General features: G+C 41.7%; 1 protein-coding gene across 16 annotated transcripts in view; it reads right to left on the reverse strand.

The window, feature by feature from the left end:
• Nucleotides 1-240: 240 nt before the first annotated feature.
• Nucleotides 241-20,472, reverse strand: part of LOC138784662 (transmembrane channel-like protein 2) — a 169,337-nt gene continuing 149,105 nt past the window's right edge. For 15 of the 16 annotated variants that reach the window (XM_069960300.1, XM_069960298.1, XM_069960302.1 and 12 more), the window contains 10 exons: nucleotides 18,899-19,087; nucleotides 18,497-18,676; nucleotides 18,245-18,400; nucleotides 16,064-16,192; nucleotides 14,911-14,978; nucleotides 8,660-8,899; nucleotides 2,931-3,056; nucleotides 2,447-2,525; nucleotides 1,990-2,113; nucleotides 241-537 (listed from right to left, as the gene is read on the reverse strand). In XM_069960300.1, the coding sequence (XP_069816401.1) occupies nucleotides 332-537; nucleotides 1,990-2,113; nucleotides 2,447-2,525; nucleotides 2,931-3,056; nucleotides 8,660-8,899; nucleotides 14,911-14,978; nucleotides 16,064-16,192; nucleotides 18,245-18,400; nucleotides 18,497-18,676; nucleotides 18,899-19,087 (1,497 nt within the window). In that variant the 3' untranslated portion in view covers nucleotides 241-331. The remainder of the gene's footprint in view (nucleotides 538-1,989; nucleotides 2,114-2,446; nucleotides 2,526-2,930; nucleotides 3,057-8,659; nucleotides 8,900-14,910; nucleotides 14,979-16,063; nucleotides 16,193-18,244; nucleotides 18,401-18,496; nucleotides 18,677-18,898; nucleotides 19,088-20,472) is intronic. The other variant, XM_069960303.1, reaches the window with a different exon arrangement.

Here is a 20,472-nt window from a genome sequence, read left to right on the forward strand (position 1 = left end):
ATATATATATATACCAGACAAACCATTTAATGTGGTAGTAAAACTGGACTATAACTATACCTGAAAGTGATTTTTGGGTGGCAATTCTAAATAATAATGTTAAAGGTGAAAATTTTTTTTTTAAAAAATGTAAAAATGGGTATTGTGCAACGTGGTGAAACAATTTTCAATATAAGCAGTTCACAAACATTTCCTATAGGTGCTTCAGTACCAAAAACCACAGCTGTTGGTTGTGTTGGGGCAAACCTTTATTGCTCATAGTTTTACCATGTCTTGTTGCAATATCTTTGGTGCATTTGTGATGCAGCTTTGTGCCACAACATGTAAACCTTTAATGTCTAGGATGTGGCGCCTGTGGATGAGGAAAACGAGGAGATCCTCCCAGATGTGGTCCCATGGGTCTTGGCACAGGTGGACTTGTAACAGCAATACGTGGTGTTGGCATCATTGAACCATCTCTTCTTGGTGCTGTGTGGCTCGGTGAGGTTGCTCCGTTACCAGGATGTATACCTGTATGTCCTGCATTGGCCTGGCTCTCTAAGGAGAGAAAAGACACAATTATTAGTTTTTTAAAATCAATATTTTATTTAATATTTTTAATAAAATACATGACAAACTGGACATAAGCAGGGTAAGTATACAATCATAGTTAAATTTCCAAGAAAGTAAAAGACAGTCAGTGAGTAGAGGATGCAGAGCCAATTTGAAGTCTTTTAGACTCTAGGTGCCACAATACAATTGGCAAGATATCCAGTCTAAGAGTCCGACATGGTTGTAGTTGGAGTGGCAACTCAAGTTATCGCTATAACCAACATGTGATCATAGCCTATTTTTTAGCCACATTGTATTGATTGAAAGGGAAGGAGCTCCATGTGGCTTTTTTGGTGCAGTTTCTGCTGGAATGGTTTGGGATGCCCAGTTGCAGAACCCTTGAAATGCAAGTACAGTGGTAACTTCCAGGTTATGAAGGATATAGATTTTTCATACACTGTATATGGATGTAAACTGCTTTGTGCTCACACTGCAAGGCTCAGTGGTTTTTGGAGCACAGCATGTTTTTTGGCACTAAGCCTCTTTTGCAGAGCTTCTGAGGTACCAATACAGTGGAAATCCCAGAGAAGTGAGTACATTTTGGAAACTAAAACCCTTAGGGTGGCTTGGCTAAAATGATCACAGACTTGCTTTATTTGTTGTGTCATTACAAGGCTGCATCAATATTATTATGTATGACAAGGCCATGACCAGGACATGGACAAACAGTAAATGTGATTGCACTAAATATCCATGTTCTACTTTTCCCTCATTTTTGGCAGCACAAGGAGAAAATGTCATCATTAGCCATCCTGCATTGGAATTATGTATTTCTATCATAGCTGCCACATTGTTAGAATGGACCTCCACTGATTGAACATCAATGACATAGTCAGCCAACATGCTATTGTCTTTAGGTATTTCATTCAATACTTATATTCCCTTGGAATACTGAATCCAAATCTAAAGCCCCTATTACACGGGCGACGAAGAGGAGCAAATGAGTGCTGTCATCACTTGCTTGCTCCTCGTTCCTCGCTTGCTGCTGGCGCTATTACCTGCATCGGCAGCAAGCGGGTGAGTACAGGGGGGGCCACAGGGAGCCTTGGGGGGGCTGCCCGCTGATTGCTTGATTGTCTGGGCAACCCATGGAAGATAGCAGCGGTCTGCTGCCACCACTCCTATTCCACGGAGCAATGGCAGCATATTGCTGCTATATTAGTCGCTTGTCTTTCAACATGTTGAAAGACAAACACTGCAAAAATCAGCTGACATCGTTCATGTCGGCTGATCATTGTCTTCTATTAAAAAAGACGATTATCGGCCGTAAAACTGATATCGGCCGATAATCGTTTAGTGTAATAGGGCCTTAAATGTTGTGTTGTATAGTAGGCCAATCTAACACTTGGTGCCAACACCCCAACAATAAATAAACATTGCTTAATTTCTCTTTCATACCTGTTGTAGCATTTTGTAGCCTGAGCGCGTTTCTTGCACTTGGAGGAAGTAATTCCTCTAGATCTCTCATAACAGAATTAGCTTGTGTATTATTATTCCGCTTATTTTTTTCCTCTTCCCTTTGCTGGGAAAGAAATCAGGGTTAGATCTACATACAATTAGTAGATAACAGGACTACAGCTCAACTCCAGGACAATAGAAGATAAGATCTTTTCTTATTAACTCTATGGGAAAATCTATTTTATCTGAATTAGATACATGATTAGATACAGACCTTGTGTAATGGGCCGTAAAATAGAAACTACTTGATTAATTTCTCAATTGGAGTGAAGAAAAAAAAAATCTTTTTGCAGCTTTTTTTCCCTTTCCAAATTGTCTTCATTCTTTTTTTTTTTTGTTTAAATTAAATAAAGCTATTATATTTTGGTGATTTGTCATTCAATAAAATAAGACTTACCATCTGCATTTTCTTCTTCAAATCTATGTTTGCTTGCTGATAGGCTTTTGATACAGCATTGAGGTAATAAATTGCTAATCTGGAAAAAATATTATGTGCATAAATTAGGCGTATAGGGTGCCTACTGATTCTTTAACCTTGTATTTAATGCAGGAGTTATTTAAAAAGGATAAACAGAAATGGTTCTGTATTTTTGTAGTAGGTTAGTATAATAAAATTGCATAATAGTTTTACTCACAGCCCCCTAGGACCTTTGTTATTTAGGATAACAGTATGGTTGGAGTTATTTCTAAACAATTTACCCATTAGTCTGGAGGTTGTGGTTGAGCAAAAGGCCATCTTATTAACGGCTGCGGGTAAACAAACAAAGCAATAGGCAAATTCCTAATTGTACCCCCAATATCATAGTAGAATTAATAAGTATAACCCTATCAGTACAAAAATGTTTGATCTTTGTTAAGGTTATAAACAAGTAAGTACTTACATCATAAGAAGAATTGCTGGTATGATTAATCCAGGATTTGCTATAGAACTGAGAATTTTGGCAACAAAAGGTGGGAAGTCATTTTCCATTGTTTCTTGAATAACGTCAAACATTCTCTTCTTCCCACTAGGAGTAAGTAGTGTTATAGTATTATTTTGCATATACTCCATATTCAACGACCTTAAAGTGTCACCGTAAATATAACTTTCAAAAACTAAATCAGTAGATGTAACATAAAGCAAGTTTTTAATATATATTCATTATTATTATTATTTTTTTTATCATAGAAAACACAGCACTTCCTGTTTTCTGACAATTTTTTTTTTCCAAAAAAAACTGAAAACAGCCAGAAAACAGTAAGTCCTGTGTATCCCAGGCCATCTCACAGAGAGAAGGCAGTCATGTGATTGATGGACACACTGAGCCGTGACTCTCTGCACTGGCTGGAATTTCTGTGTTTAGTCTGTTTTTTTTTAACCAACAAAAGTCAGAAAATCTGCCTTCAGGAGACTTAAAGGGGAACTCTGGATAAGAAAAACTTGTTCGCTATTAAAAGTACAGTGTGTGTGTTTGCTGAGGCCAGGCTGATGATGCAGACAGGGGGCAGGGCGTGATGTCAAAGGAAGCTTGGCTGGATAACCCAATCTCCTGAGTGATTCACCATCTCTGACCGGCCAGAAGCAGGTGCAGTACTAATTTTACTGATTGTGATGCGTGGGGACTGTGATGATCAGCTGAGGGAAAGCATTGCATTCTGGGAAATGCTAAACCAGGAAGGACAGAAACACAATACAGAGCAGCCCCCCCCCAACAAATGGAGATAGACAGGTAAGTAATGCTATATGCTTCTGTAGAAGTTTCATTTTTTTAACCTCTACCTGGAGTTCCCCTTTAAGCTGCATTTCTGGTAAGTTCAGCTTTGCTTTACAGCATGATAACAACAAAAATAATGAATGTATATAGCAAACTTGCTTTATTTTACATCCACTGGAACAAGAATCTGAAAATGTGAACAAAATACAGTAAATGGATGTGTGAAAGTTGCCTAAGTGACCAGCAGTATGGTACACAAGTAACTGACTTGCTACTTTTGTAGGAGAAATAAGCTCTTAAAGTGTTACATTTGACATTTAGCACAGACATAAACATAAACCATTAAACAAAAAATGGTCAGCACATCCAATACCTCTATAAACACTATGTAGGTGATTGCTGCCATGGCTGAAATACAGACACAAAAACAGAAAAGTGCAACAAATGCTGCAAATGCCAAGACATATGGTAACACAGAGTTTTAGAATAGCACAACTACTATAGAAAATTTTAAAAAAGAATTAGGTAGCATACCATTTGATTAAACGGTGTGTACCATTCCACCACGTTAAGGTGAACCTCAGAAGGATGGACCTACACTATGGCTGCCTCCATTTGGCACTGCACCTATCTACTCCAAGGGTGATTTATTTATTAGCCCAAGAGAGGCCAAAATATAGTGTAGGTCCATCCCTCTGAGGTTCCCCTTAATTTGTTAGGATGGTACACACTGTGGGGGAGATTTATCAAACATGGTATAAAGTGAAACTGGCTCAGTTGCCCCTAGTTCGTGAGGAATGAAAGGTGGAACTTGATTGGTTGCTAGGGGCAACTGAGCCAGTTTCATTTTACACCATGTTTGATAAATCTCCCCCACAGTGTGTACCATCACCATCAGAACCATTGGCAATTTTACATATCTTTATTAGGCTATGTTCGCACTAAATAAAAAAAAAAAGTATCTGCTGATGTCCTTTATTACTGCATTTTAATTGACCTCAATATGCAAGTATTGTATTGTGCCCCAAAAGTTATACAAATCACCAATATACACTTATATAGTCCTTTTTTCCCTGCACTTACTACTGCATCAAGACTTCACTTCCTGGATAAAATGGTGATGTCACTTCCTGGATAAAATGGTGATGTCACGACCTGACTCCCAGAGCTGTGCGGGCTGTGGCTGCTGGAAAGGATGATGGCAGAGGGATGCTTAGTGTTCCTCCAGTGCCCTGTGTCCCTTAGTGTCCCCCTGCCATCATCCTCTCTAGGAGCCACAGCCCGCACAGCTGTGGTAGTCGGGTCGTGACATCACCATTTTATCCAGGAAGTGAAGCCTTGATGCAGTAGTAAGTGCAGGGAAAAAAACACTTCATGTGCATTTCCCGTAATAAGTGTATTTAGTGATTTGTATAACTTTTGAGGGGAAATACAATACTTTAATAAGAATTTTCACTGGATATTTACTTTAAATAATGGACGTTGTTTGAATGGACATTAAATTCATGCAGTCAATTATGCAATCAACAGATGTTATTTTTTAGTTGTTTACACACATTTTTTCCTTTCAAAGTCTTTAACATTAAATTAAATGGATTTTTCAATTAAAGACACACCTAAAGGGCAATCAGTCTACTTGAACTAAAATAATGTACCAACAGCCGTCATTGTATGATGAGCATCCAATATGTAAAATGACTGGCGTAATTTTGAACTCAAAGTGATAGACGTAATTTTAAAAACGATAAATAGAAAGGTAAAAACAGCATGTACCCCCAACTGAGCCCGGTTGGGAGTACTGAAGAAGCAAGCCAGCCATTATTAAATTGAGAAACAGATCGCTGATTTTAGGGAGACCAGCCAAACGACAACACTGCCGGCTGCTAGTGAAAGAGCTCAATGCAGTGAAGCCCTAGGTGCACTGCCCCCTGGGAAACATGAATATGCAAAAGAACAGACCGTGGAGCCTTAAATTGAAATAAAAACACATACCAAAGAAAAATATTAAATATGACACTGTCTTATAGTTGCCTATATTTCCCCCAAACTGTATTATTTTGTATTTGTATGTATCCACCAATTCACAAAGGTTGGCAAAAGGCTGACCCAGTGAATGTTTCTGGCTTCCCTATTGGCGCTGTGTGCTCACCCACAATACAGTCCCCTAGCAGACCTTCATCCCTCAGCTTATGCCCTCTGGAATGATAGGATGGTGCATATACAGTACCATGATATGTTGCGCATGTGCCGTGCTGCACAGCACTGAAAAAATAAATGGTAAAGTGTTTGAACACAAAGTAAGGATGGCTGCACTCGTATTAGTGATGTAGATAATGGAAGAGACACAGACTGTGAAGGCAGAGTTTATAGTGCGCAAAAAACTCACATGGGAGCTTATCAATAAAAAAAATATATATTTTAAATTCCACCTTGCTTTAATTCCTGTTACCCTCCTACTGTCTTAAGCAAAATGCCATTTTGAGTATTTTGAAGGGTGAAGGTGACTTATAGGAAAGGAGGTAACAGTTTTAAAGGCAGGGGGTTGTAACGCCTGGTGTCGTGGATCCACTGAACCACCACTAGCGATGGTAGTAACCGCACCAGGGAGCAGAGTCTAAGGGGCCGCTGGTTTTCACCAGAGCCCGCCGCAAGGCGGGACGGACTTGCTGCGGCGGGCGACCCCCAGGTTGCTACCCCTGGCTTGGTTGCTGGTGACAGCAGGCAAGGCGTGGCAGGAGCAGTAGGCAGATGATAGTGCAGGCAGAGGTCTGTAGGCGTAACCGCAGGTGGCAGGCAGTGCTCAGGAACAATGGGTAAGCAGCGGACAGGGACTAGGGAGCGGGACAGCGGACAGGGACTAGGAACAAGGACTGAGGTCAGGAACAACAGGGAGCTGGGCCAAACGGTATGGGAAGCATGTAGAGGCTCCAACATGAGGGACAGGGCATGCTGGGATTTATAGGGAGTGATTGGTGCAACTTCCAATTAGGGGCGGACTGGCCCTTCAAATCTGAGACAGCCGGCGCGCGCGCGACCTAGGTGGCGGGGACGCGCGCGCCAGCACAGATGGAGACAGGAGCGGGGTGAGGTAAGGCGCCCCCCGGGGCCGATCAGGTAGCAGCGCCGGGTCCCTGCACATGGACCCCGGCGGCTGCATGGGGCGGAGAGAGGTCGCGGCGGCGGCCCGGAGCATGGGCCGCCGCCGCGGCCGTGACAGTAGCCCCCCTTGGCCTCCCCCTCTTTCTTGCCTGCAGGAATCTCTTGATGAGATCTTGGTCCAGGATGTTAGTCTCGGGTTCCCAGGACCTCTCCTCAGGACCAAATCCTCTCCAGTCCACTAGGAAGAACCGTCTTCCTCTGACAGTTTTCATGGCCAGAATGTCTTTAACAATGTAGACGTCGTCTGAAACGGCTTGTGGTGCAGTGAACGAAGACTTATTGGAGAATTGGTTGAGGACCACTGGCTTTAAGAGGGAAACATGGAAGGCGTTCGGAATCCGCATAGTAAAGAGGTAGACAGAGTTTGTAGGTGACTGGGTTGATGCGTTTTAGCACAGAGAAAGGACCGAGGAATCGAGGACCCAACTTGTAGCTGGGAATCTTGAGTAGGACATATTTGGCCGAGAGCCAGACTTTGTCACCTGGGAGAAAATTTGTGGCAGGTCTTCTTCTCTTATCTGCCTGGTCCTTCATGCGGTCAGATGCCTTGAGCAAAGATTGTCGAGTCTGTTCCCAGATCGACTGCAGGTCAGACAACAATTCTTCCATGGCTGGGACCTCGGAGGATGAAGAGAGAGGCAGAGGAGGACGAGGGTGATGCCCATAGACCACATAGAAGGGTGACTTGCCTGTGGAACTCGAGTCCAAATGGTTGTAGGAGAACTCTGCCCATGGAAGCAGACTGGACCAGTTGTCCTGGCGAGCAGAGACGAAGTGTCGTAGATAATTGCCAAGGACTTGATTGACCCTTTCCACTTGCCCGTTGGTCTGGGGATGATAGGCTGATGAGAAGTCCAGCTTCACTTGGAGTTGAGAACAGAGAGCACGCCAGAATCTGGAGACGAATTGTGAGCCTCTGTCAGACACTATATGAAGAGGAAGACCATGTAGGCGGAAGATATGCTGAAAGAACAACTGGGCCAGGCGAGGAGCGGATGGTAGTCCACAAAGAGCCACGAAGTGGGACATTTTGGAGAATCGGTCTGTAACAACCCAAATGACAGTGTTACCCGCAGATGGAGGCAAGTCTGTGACAAAGTCCATGCCTATATGGCACCAGGGACGGTCTGGAACTGGCAAGGGCTGAAGTAGGCTGGCAGTTTTTATACGGGAGGACTTGTTCCTGGCACAGATGGTACAGGAAGCCAAAAAGGGAGTGATTGGTGCAACTTCCAATTAGGGGCGGACTGGCCCTTTAAATCTGAGACAGCCGACACGCGCGACCTAGGAGGCGGGGACGCGCGTGCCGGCAGGTACAGACGGAGACAGGAGCGGGGCGAGGTAAGGCGCCCCCCGGGGCCAAACAGGTAGCAGCGCCGGGTCCCTGCACATGGACCCCGGCGGCTGCATGGGGCTGAGAGAGGTCGCGGCGGCGACCCGGAGAACGGGACGCCGCCGCGCCCGTGACAGGGGTTAAAAACTTTCAAAGCTGCACTTTTCTGCAAATGCAAAAAGTTCTTGTTTGTTTGTTTGTTTTTATAAATACAAAACATATCGACCAAAGTAACATTTTCAGAAAAAGAAAACCTGTCTTCAAATTGGAAAAATAAATTTGTTCCAAATGAGGCTGCCAGTTAGGCAGTGTCATTATGGGGTTAATCTCATTAAAATGTTATTCTATTTTTTTTTTAAATATAAAACATGAACATCTTTGAATAACATAAGAAAAGCATTATTGTTTCTTTATACCATCATACCTGAAAGGTCCACAGTCAAATGAAGGTGGGAGAGACATGATTGTGTAGGCCACTGGCAGGAGACTCAAGAAAAGGATGAGCAGAAGAAGTCCCATGTAAAAGTTATTTGATTTAGATGCTTTAAATACACGTTCATGAGGAACATTACTACTCATAACTGCCCAACACTGGAAGTACATGGAAGTCAGCAACCTGAGGACATTAATTCCTATCAATCCAGGAGCGTAAAAAGAACCCATCCTGTAATAAACAAACAAAAAACATTGGTGTTAAAGTAACTAACAGGAAACGTACAGAATGCTACACAAATTACTGGTTTCATTTTGAGCCAAAGTAGAGGATCAGTTAAAGTTTGGTAAGGTACCACAGTACTTGGAACTTTTTGTTGATACATCTCGCACTATCCTTTACAAAATGTTTGAGAATGGCTTCAAGACACAGTTGTGAAGCTCAGGATTTACTTATAGACAAACCAAGCTTCTGGTGTCTCCACAACTAGTGGCAAGGCCAGTTCAGAACACAATAAACAAAAATTACACTGAATTAAACTGATTCGTGGATACTTGTTCAGCCAACAGTCTTCCCTGAACATTCCTTGTTTATTGGAGGAGATTGAGAAATCTCTTTAAGACACTTCAAGCAGAGGTTCATCCTTCAGATGGAGTTGTTGGATTTCTCCTTTACTCTTATTGTGAGACCCCAAAACCTTTATGGGCAGACTAAGGCCAATGTCACATAAACATCTACTATATCAGAGACACATTTACATAGTAATATTTGCATATACTATATCTCATTTTGTATTCAGAAACATCTGCAGAAATCTTCAGAAAGTGTTCCTTTTGTCAATGCAAATGTATCAAGGCACTTTTACATTGGTCGATTATTGCAAATAAGCAATAGAAATTATAGAAATTATTGGTCAATCTCTCTGTTATCAGCTAATCCTGTCATGTTGTCATGTGTAGCTAATGATTAATTGCAGCAAAGAGCAGCATTAATAGTCCAATGATCTAGCAACCCTCCCTGTTCAATACATGAACTATGTATGTTAGCACCAGGTATGGCAAGGGCCGTCAGACAGATATAGACAGACAGTGAGCCCTGGCTGTTCCCACCCTCTGTTGCTGCCTACTTGCCTCGGTCAGCCCTAGGTGGCTGAGGACAACCACGAAGGCGGTCCCTGCACTGATGTAAGTGAAACACAGAACACAGACAGACAAACAAACACAATAAAGCGTCGTGGATAGTCCGGGTCGGTAAAAGAGGGCAACAAAGGTGCAAATAACGGAGGCAGTAAGATGGTGAAGGGTCAGGCAATACAATCAAGGCAGGCAGTGAAACTGGGAAGTCAGGAAACAAGCAAAGGGTCTGAAAACAAGCAAAAGGTTAGAGTACTACAAGTCACAGCAAGCTAGCCTAGCAAAGAACGCTAATAGCCAGCACTGTCTGCTGGGCTTACACACTATTTACAGAGGATCAGGAACTCAGTCCAGCAGCTGATTGGACCGGCCCCTGATCCTCCACACAGCTCACCCGCACAGCAGCAAGTTAACCCTCAAGCTGCCAAGGCATAACAAGCAAGATGGGTGGAGCTGAACAAACCTGAAATAAACCTGTGTTCAAACAAGGTTCTAGAACTGCACCAACTCAGTGCCTTCTTGGCCGCACAGCCCGAACCGAGGAGCTCCAGCACACAGTCCTGACAATGTATCTACAAAGCTGGTACTGGTTTATAATGTGGAGTTGCAGAGAATTATAGTGGAAATGGGAAGGGATGATGCTGGAGTTAACCTAAAGGTGGGAAAGAATAATATTGAAGAATATTTTCTTCAACCCCAGGCCAAGTCAGGATACACAATGACTACAATACATTAGGCCCCGTTCCCACTGAGAAAAGGTAGCAGAATTCCGCGACGGAATTGTCCGCCGCGGAATGCCGTTAGCCTCTCGCTCATAATGGAAGTCTATGGGAGGCGCGCGCTCCTGCTCTGTATGCGCTGAAGAATGAACATGTTCATTCTTCAGCACGTACAGAGCAAAAGCGCGCGCCTCCCATAGACTCCCATTATGAGCGGAAAGCTAACGGCATTCCGCGGCGGACAATTCTGTTGCGGAATTCCGCTACCTTTGCTCAGTGGGAACGGGGCCTTAGGGAGAGACTAACAAATCTCTAAATCTCTTGAGGTCTGGAGAAAAATAACAAACAACTTGTGAAACTTAAACATTATACTTGAAGGATGACAACTAGAATTTCCCTCCCTCTCAGGAAGTTCTCAGTCACATATCAGTCGTCATTCAGTTTCCTCCAGATCATACTAAAAATAATGTAAAAAAAAAGAAAACAGCTTGTATGTTTCTAAAATTCCAGAAAACTAAAAACAATGGTGGCGACATTACTCCTGACTCTTTTTGGTGAAATCCACCATAGTGCATTTAAGGAACCAGGGTAGTTCAAAGTAGGAGGCGAACCTGTCCATTTTTTGGACAAACGGTGGAATCCGTCCATGCATAGATTGGAGTCTTGACACCAATCTTGACGCCATAGGACAGCGCCAGGTGCGCATTTCTCCACACCACACCTCAGCGACGTTGAAAAAGACCCTGGATAGGGTCAAAACGTCCACAGTCGCCATAACCCAAACATTGTTTCTCTAAAAAAAGTATTGTAATTTACCTGCCATTGCCTTTTTCACTCTGTAAGTAAACTTTTGAACACTTTTGCATATGAAAATGAGTGCTACTGATTCTTTGTATTATATTGGAGTCTATGGCACGGGCAGAAATGCGCGTGGCCGCCAGAGTCCGCGAGCAGTTTTGAGCTGCGGAATCCGTAATGCATTTTCCATTGGGACCTCGTAGTGTGCACGTACCCTTACTCAGCAGCCCATCTCTAAGAAGTGAAAAAAACTCAAGCAGATTTTCTAATCTGCAATTCTAATTTTTTAGGAGAATGGTGTTTTTAAGTTTTCAAGCATATAACACATGGACCTATTTGCTACAAGTTAAAATCAAAAGACAACTGTTTTTTATTCTCTGAACTGAAAGGGATCTGTGACCATCCAGTTAAAAGTTTGGAAGTTTTTTCCCTACTGGTTCTCCCCTATTGCATGAGCATCACATTGTTACCTTTAGTGCTGCTGTCAGGACAGGGAGGTACAGACAGGACAAGACAGTGGGCCCTAGGTCTTAACCCACCCACTGTCCCTATCTACTTGCCTCAGTCAGCCCTAGGCGGCCGCAGAAAAGTACAAAGGCGTTCCCTATGCTGTATATGTGGAACACAAAACAAGACAGGCAGACAAACACAATGTAGAATAGTGAACAAGCCAAGTCGGAACCAAACGGGCAACACAGTAAAAAATCAGCAAACAATTGGATAGTCTAAGGTCAGGCGGGAGGTCAGATAACAAGTCGAGCAGTAGAGGGAATTAGGAAGGGAATAGCAGGTATAGACACGGGGGAGCTGGGATCAAGGTATGAACCAAAATAGCCAGCAGAGAAGTGAGCAGCTAGCTGTTATTTAACCAGGATCAGAGGCTAGGTCCAGAAGCTGATTGGACCAGCGCTGATCCCAGTACCAAGTACAGCTGACATATTCAAATCCTGCAGAGCTCTGATTAACTCCTGCATTTCTGGATGTAAAAGCAATCGGATGTGTCAAAAAAAAACAGGCCCAGTTCACACCAGGCTACCACACATCATTAACAGCTGCTCTGTGATCTAGCATCTTTGTAAAAATGAAAAATATTTCACTCTCAGTGTCATAAGGGCGGGTCTGTGACACTGTCTGCACCTGCCCCACTCTTTGGCCACCGCTCTGTATTCAGGCCACCCCTGCCTCCTTCAGAATAATAGACGGGTGGCTCACATTAAAATCCAAAACAGCTGATCAACTGCAACTCTCATTCCAGCGCCTTCTGGTCCCTGCTCTTCACTGCTTGTTCCTGTTTCCAGGACAAGACATCCCTCCTCAGCCAGTGATTAGCTTATCTCATCAGAGAAGCAGGAACATGCATTGAAGAGCAGGGGACCAGACAGTGCCAAAATGGGAGCTGCAGGATACTGGGGTAGGTGAGTATCACTTTTTTTTTTATTTTACTACATATTATTAAAGAATAATTATGATACAGGAATGCTTCTTTAAAAAAAAAAATCTAAAATTATACAGTAAAATCAAAGGACTAGCAGTTCAGTGTTTCTGCATTTGAAATAACACATGAAAATGCACAAACAGGACATTTATAAAGGGTTCAGCTGAGGTTACCGCTTGAATTGAATAATTGAATGTGAGCATTAACAAGCACAAACATGATTTTAATGAGAATATTTTGTGTTTCTATTGTTTGAGCGAATAAGCAACGGTTCAGAAGTTCAGCTGAAGGAAATAAACTACTGTTTTTGTATACTGTACATAATAAGCAGTCATTAATACAGTATTTTTCAGCTTATTTTGTATATAAAATGATATGAGAAGAAGTATATGGTTTAGACTTGTCACTTTGTATCCTCAGGATTATTCTTTGGTTGCATCTTTCACATTGAGGCTACTTGTCTCAGCGACATAAAAAGGTTTGCAAAGCACATCTCTTTACACCAATTCCTCCTCAAGATTGTATAATTACATATAATGTACATAGTATGGTTGAAAAAAGATACAAGTCCATCAAGTTCAACCAAGGAGGGGATGGATGAAGTAAGGGGGAGAAATAATGTTTTTGCTGTGACCAGATCCTGGGGTAGACTGTTCCACAGATTCACTGTTCGGAGATTGAACCTTTTTTTCTCCAGGCAGTGCCTCTTTTGAGAGGTTTTACCTGGAACATCTTTTCCCCATATTTCTTGTAGGGGCCATTTATATATTTAAATTAATTAATCAATCAATCAATCAATCAATCAATCAATCATATCTCCCCTTAAACATTTCTCTTCAAATGCTCCATTCCCCTTATTAGTTTAGTTGCCCGTCTTTGTACCCTCTCCAGCTCTAAAACATCCTTTTTATGAATCGGTGCCCAGAGCTGAACCGCATACTCCAGATGAGGCGGCACCAAAGCTTTATAAAGCGGTAATATTATATCCCTGTCCCGAGAGTCCATGCCTGTTTTAATGCATGACAATATCCTGCTGGCCCTAGAAGCAGCTGACTGACATTGTGTGCTGTTCTGTAGTCTATTATCTACAAGTACACCCAGATCCTTCTGTACCAGTATCATTCCCCCAATACTTTATCATTTTAACATAATTAAATAACTGGGGCACCACAGGCCTCTGATTCTTCTGATCACAGACTTCCATGTAGGTGGACCTCCCATGATCAAGCACTGATTGCCTATCCTATGGTCTATGAATGGTGTCTATGGAGCCGGCGGAAAAGCGCGTGCCCGTGCGGGCGGACAGCTGACGGAATTCCGCGGACATTGTCCGCGATAATTCCGTAGTGTGAACCCGCCCTAATTCGCCCACAGTAACCAATGACAGCTCACCTTTCATTCTGCCAGAGCTCATTAACATATGGAAGCTAAACTGTAAAGTGTTGCCATATTTATACAGATGAATCAGGGCTTTTGCATTATAATTTGTAGACATGTTACAGGAGAAGTGGTCGAGGGGAGGTACATCTCACCTAGGTTACAGCTTAGTGTGAGATGGTAAATCTGGGAGAGATCGGTTGCTCAGCAGTGATATGCTGCTGAGTTGTTGTTTAATTTTCCGGTCCGGATTTACTGGAATGGCGGATAGGTTGGTAGTGGGATCTGCCATTCACTCCCCCTCGATCCAGTGTGGGTTTTGGGATCAGGTGAGCTCTGATCCTAATCAGCCTGAGAAGGCAAAAAGCTCTCACAGTGTACAGGTCCTTGCTCTCAGCCAGGAGTGAACAGCCTACATGCTGTGTTTGCTGGGAGCAAGGGATACCACTGCTGCTGGGGATTGTCCATACCCTGCGATACTGTTATCGAAGTGCCAGAGAGGTGATCTGTTATGTTAGTTAGCGCCCAGACGGGCAAGACCTTTTGTTTTGTTCTTAAAAAGCACGGTGTTGCTATATTTCTGTTGTGGACTGTTTATGCTACAAATAAACACCAAGCTGTTTTATAAGTCCAAGTGTGCTGCTGAACTGTGTCCAAACACACCATCCCCCGGGAAGATCCTTACAAATTTTATTGATCTATTTCTTCAAAACTAAAAGAAATGATGGATGCAATTAAAGATGTCATACAGATTTTAAATATATATCATTATTACATTACCAAATCATTCCTTGATTGAAGACCAGACCCAGCACATTACCACTGATATCAAATTCTGCATAGGAAGGCTGCAAGGGAAATGAGTGTAGGAGAAATTAATACCCTTAAAAACAGTCATTTCACATATTATGTTTTCTGATGGCAAACATGGAATTCAGTGCCATACGATCCTCTGCAGTTATTAACCTTTTCATGACCAAAGGTAACTGAGGCATAGATGTCCAGGTCACACTTAAGCAGCGTTCTTCCTTACCTTCTAAGAACCATAATGCTTTTATTTTTTCACCTACAGGGCTTGTTGGGGGCTACTTTTTTGCAGCATGATCTATAGTTTTTATTGGTATTATAGTGGTGTAAATAGAATTTTTTTATTTTCTGATATAATGCTTGGAGTGCCAATGCCAAGGTGTCAGGAATTAGACTCTAGCTCATTTGGTACAGCATTAATTTCTGATATATAATAAAAAATCAGCAATCCTGTTTTTTTTTTCTTTTTTTGTTTACACCGTTCAAATAACAATATTGTTATAGTTTAATAGATTGGACTATCCCACACACTATGATACTAAATATGTTTTTTTTCTCACATATTTGTATTTGTAAAATGGAAAAGGTGGTGATTTAAACTTTTATTGGGAGGAGGGTTTTTTTAACATTTTTAAAAACTTTTTTAAGTGCCCCTAGTTGACTTATATAGGCAATCATTAGATTGCTTATATTGATCAATCCTATGACATTGCATAGCATAGTATTATCATCACTCCTCTCATAGGGCGGGTTCACACTACGGAATTCCGTCAGCTGTCCGCCCGCACAACCGGGCGCCTTTCAGCCGGCCCCATAGACACCATTCTATGGGCCGGCGTATTCCGCTATACGCTGAAAGAAGTGTCATGTCACTTCTTTTAGCGGATCGCGGAATACGGCGGCCCATAGAATGGTGTATGGAGCCGGCGGAAAAGCGCGTGCCCGTGCGGGCGGACAGCTGACGGAGTTCCACGGACATTGTCCGCGAGAATTCCGTAGTGTGAACCCGCCCATAGGGTCTGCCTGAAGCAGATTATATTAAAAAATAACTAGTACAACAGGGCGGAGTTGAATTTAATCTACAATAAAATAAATATGATTTATTTAAACATGTGAAATAACTTACAAACCCAGCTTCCAGGTCCCAGCACCAACAGTAGTTCATGAATCTCACAAAACAGGCACGGAGGAAATCCCCTACTAGGATAGTGACATACGTCACCAAAATGTCAGATACTGTCAGTCTTACAAATTCCTAATTGGGATGCAAGCATTAAAAACAAATTTAAATAGTCATCATCTGATATGTTGACTGTTAGTTACAATAGTATAAAAACATAACAAGTGCTTAGTATCATAAAACTCTTATTTGGTACAAATGTAAATACAGTTCTTTCCTGCCTATAAGGCTACTTTTTAATCCAGGAAAATGTTCTCAAAGTCAGTGGTCATCTTATACACAGAGTGCTGAAAACCTCTGGAACCGGACTAGAGAATCTGCAGTCGCTGCATACAGTGTGTGTGTGTGTGTGTGTGGGGGGGGGCTCTAAGACAGGCTCATCCCCACCATGCAGTGACCACGTGAAGGGCAGAGCAAGCTGCAGGTGACTAGGGTAAGGAAAAAAGATATATGGTAGAGTGGCGCTGTGACCAGAAAAACACACCTCTTTCGCCTATTTCCTGCTGGTATTACTGTACCAACTTTTTTGCCCCTCAGTTCTTTCTGCTGTCTGATGTTTTTTATTATTTTTTTATTTGGTGTGTGTTGGAAATCTTATATGGCAAGTATATCCCAAACTCTATATTTTAACTGGAAAAGTTGGGGGTCGTCTTATAGGAAGGAAAGTAGGGTAATTCCCCTTTTGGTGTGATTCAGACAAAAATACAAATGCCAAATAATGATCAATTACTGTTTATATAGTTTGGTGTTGAATAAAGAGGAACTATTCTTTAAAGTCTGGCAACCATAGCTGGACTAAACAACTCTTGGTTATTTTTATGCCCTGACAATTACTTTTGACGGGAACTTGACACTAACTTTCTATTCCTCTTCTCCTCCAACCTTTCTTTCTCCTTCTTCTTTCTTAACTTTTTTCACTTGTTTTTTTTAATCTCTTACCCTGCTCTGAAAGTAAATGTTTCTGCTTGTCTGATAATATTACATGTGAACAACATGATACAGAAGACTTGTTAGTTTTCCTTATCAAACAAAACAAAAAAATGCAAACTATTATTTCTTAGAAAACCTAATTGGGTTTTGACTTCTAGTGACAAAGCAGATTAGCTGACTGTATGAGACATTATAGTCCATCAAGCACTGCAGACTCTTTATTGTTTACCAGAAACAGCATCATTTTGGTAGTGGCCGTGTCCCATAGTATAGCTCAATACTGCTCAGCCCCATCCAAGTAAATACTTGGAGTGCCAATGCCTAGGTGTCAGGAATCAGACTCTAGCTCATATGGTACAGTATTAATGGCCTGTCCTAAGCACATGCCATCAATATTGTCGTCTCAGATACCCCTTTAACTATATCAACAATGTTATTACTATAAATAGTGATGATGATAATAATAATAATAATAATAATAATAATAATAATAATAATAATGATGATTTTCTCACCCCAAAGGCTTGTCTCTATATACCAGAATGACAATTGCTGCCACCTAGTTTGTAAGTCTGAAAACATATTGTATAAAATCAGTAAGATGTAGGGATACTAAATCATTTAGTGTCATTATGTCTAATTTAAAATCTATTCAACTAAACATAATCCCCCTTAAACATAGACATAGGCTATGATTAAGAGCTTAGTACTTGAAATGTGTAAGCACACTTGTCTGTTATTATCTCTTTATGGCAGACAGTATTTCTAGTAGCAAGCTCTTAATCATAGGAATAAGCCTGATTAGGAGCCTATTCAAGACCTGTCTGCATAAGGAAATATGGATTTTTGGTTCCCCTATGCTAATATGCTGTGATGTACAGCTCAGTAATATCAGCTACAGGGTGCATAAAGTTTAAATGTCTGTCCTTTTACACTGTATGTTCTCATGCCTTATTAATAATAATAATAATAATAATAATAATAATAATAATAATAATAATGTTATTGTATATAACCTCAGGGCCTATTCCTGTGTATTAAGCTGCTCAATGTTTGGAAGATTTTGTTTTTTTAATTCTAGTCAGTCTAGTCTAGTCAGTCTCTGGTGTATTTATCAGTGTGATAAAAGATCCAGAGATTAGAAATGGTTAACATGAACAGCATATTATATCAGGATAAGATAGTATCTGTTCTTACAACTCCAACATTAGTTTCCCAGCAGGGACCCCGAGGGATGTCAGCGGGATGTAGTGGCGGTGGTGTCGTGTCAGTTCCATTTATGTTTGCACTTGAATTGTAGTAGTTATGTAAAGTCCATTTAGTAATATTCTTTATTGATTCCTCTTGAGCTAGCTGCCATAAAATGAAACAAAGGAGTTGTTTTAGACCCAGTCTGGTGCATGAATGCATATTAACAGCAGTTTTAGTAGTTGGGTATTTGGTTCTTACTTTCTCATTAACATCATCCATCAAAGCCAGCAAGAATGTGTATAGATTGCCAAGGAACAAAGCAAAAATTCTTCCTAGCTGCCACTTTAATGCCACTCGAGGATGGTAGTCTTCTAAGTTTGCAATTGTTTCAAAAAGTGGGGGGCAGAACATTCCGAGCAAAGACATCACTATCTCAACCTGCAGAATAATCATAGGAAACAAGCACATTTAAATACCAAGGTGACAAATCTTAAAGGAGAAACACCAGAGGACCTTTATAAAAAGGAAGTAATATTTCTGTATTTATCAATGTTCTAATATATACAGAATCGAAATTCATGTCTTGAATGGTATGAAAATTAAACAACTACCCAGATTGCTGAATGTTGTACCAACCTATTGTCCAAAACATTTTATTACCTCATTTCTTTCATACCAGCCAACATTCTGCATCTTGGAAAATGTCTGTGAGCGTTTAACAACAAAGTAGATAAGATAACCACTCCCGCACAAGCAGCATATTATCATTACATTGGCCAAGACCCGGAGGAATCTAGTAAGATGAATGTTTTCATCCTTATTGCTTTCCTCTTCATCTACAATAGATTCCTGAAAAAAGAAACCAGTACAGAAATCATTAGCTCTTGGAAAGAACTTCAACAATCATATACTGTGTGAACAAAGTGCATATATTACTATATGACTTTATAACCTTGTATCAAATGAAATTTGAAAGACAATGAGAGTTGTTGGGTCATACAGTTCAGACACGCTGTATACTATTAGTGTGCTGCGAGTCCAAGCCCTAGCTCTGTACAAAAGGGTTTTTGGAAGCATTTATGGGACTAGCTAGGATGCCATCTTCAGCAGCCCATGAGTGCACAACATCTACTCGCTCCCTTTTGAGAGTGTTGAAACACGTGTAAATGTGCTGCAGGATGTCATGCAGAATATGCCCAACCATATCTCTTATATGCAGGCTTAAGACGGCCCAACAGGATACTAGAGCGTACTTTTAATTGTAAAGTTTCCTCCAAAAACATATTCTTTCCTCTAATAATCACTGTAGGGTCCCTGTTTGTTCAGACATCAGCACTCAGCAGAACTCCAGGCAGAGACTACACTGATATGGTAGTCTTCGGCACTTACAGGAGGTTAAGGACCTGTAAAGATGTCCTGATATCTCCCAGGTCCTTAAAGCAAATGTACCATCAGGGCTGAAGGGCTGAAGCACTGGGGGTAGGCTGGCGGGCCTCCAGTGCTTCAGCCCTCTCTAATAGATTGGCGCCGTGCGCAGGAACCGGGCAGAAGTTCAAGGAGGGGACAGGCTTACCCACGACTGCGCCGTTCTGTTCATGTGCAACACTTAAAGCGAATGTACTTGATGGTACATTCACTTTAACCTTGGGGGCAGTGTATAAGAAAAAAGAGCATGAGGAGATGATGAAGAACAGAAGAGACTCCCTCTTTCAGGGTAATGTATTACAAGGGAGACAACTCTGTCTTGGGGCTGTGAATAGGGAAAGTGGTGTGCTAATGAGGTAAGGAACAGGGGGAGCTGCAACAGGAAGAGAAGGTGGAAAAAGGGAATCAGTGCTGCTATATGTGTGTGGGTGTGTGTTCGTATGTGTGAAAACTGGCAGGAAGATAGAGGACTGGCTTTTGGGGACAGGAGTGCTGCACTGTGATACTCGTTTACAGGTGGAGCAGTATCTATTGGTGCAGTGCGATATTTGGTTATACAGGTGGAGCAGTATGTCTTGGTTCAGTGTTGTATAGGGTTAGTACAAGTGGAGCAGTGTGTATTTATGCAGTGCTATTTTAGGTTACATAGGCAAAACAGTATTTATTGGCGTAGTGTAATGTTGGGTTATACAGGTGGAGTAGAGTGTGTTTGTTCAGTGTGGTGTTGGGTTTTACAGGTGGAACAGTATGTATTTGTGCAGTGTAAAGTTGGGTTTTACTGGTGGAGCAGTATGTATTAGTGTCATGTG

Source organism: Dendropsophus ebraccatus, chromosome 2 (assembly GCF_027789765.1).
Source record: "Dendropsophus ebraccatus isolate aDenEbr1 chromosome 2, aDenEbr1.pat, whole genome shotgun sequence".
Lineage (NCBI taxonomy): Eukaryota > Metazoa > Chordata > Amphibia > Anura > Hylidae > Dendropsophus > Dendropsophus ebraccatus.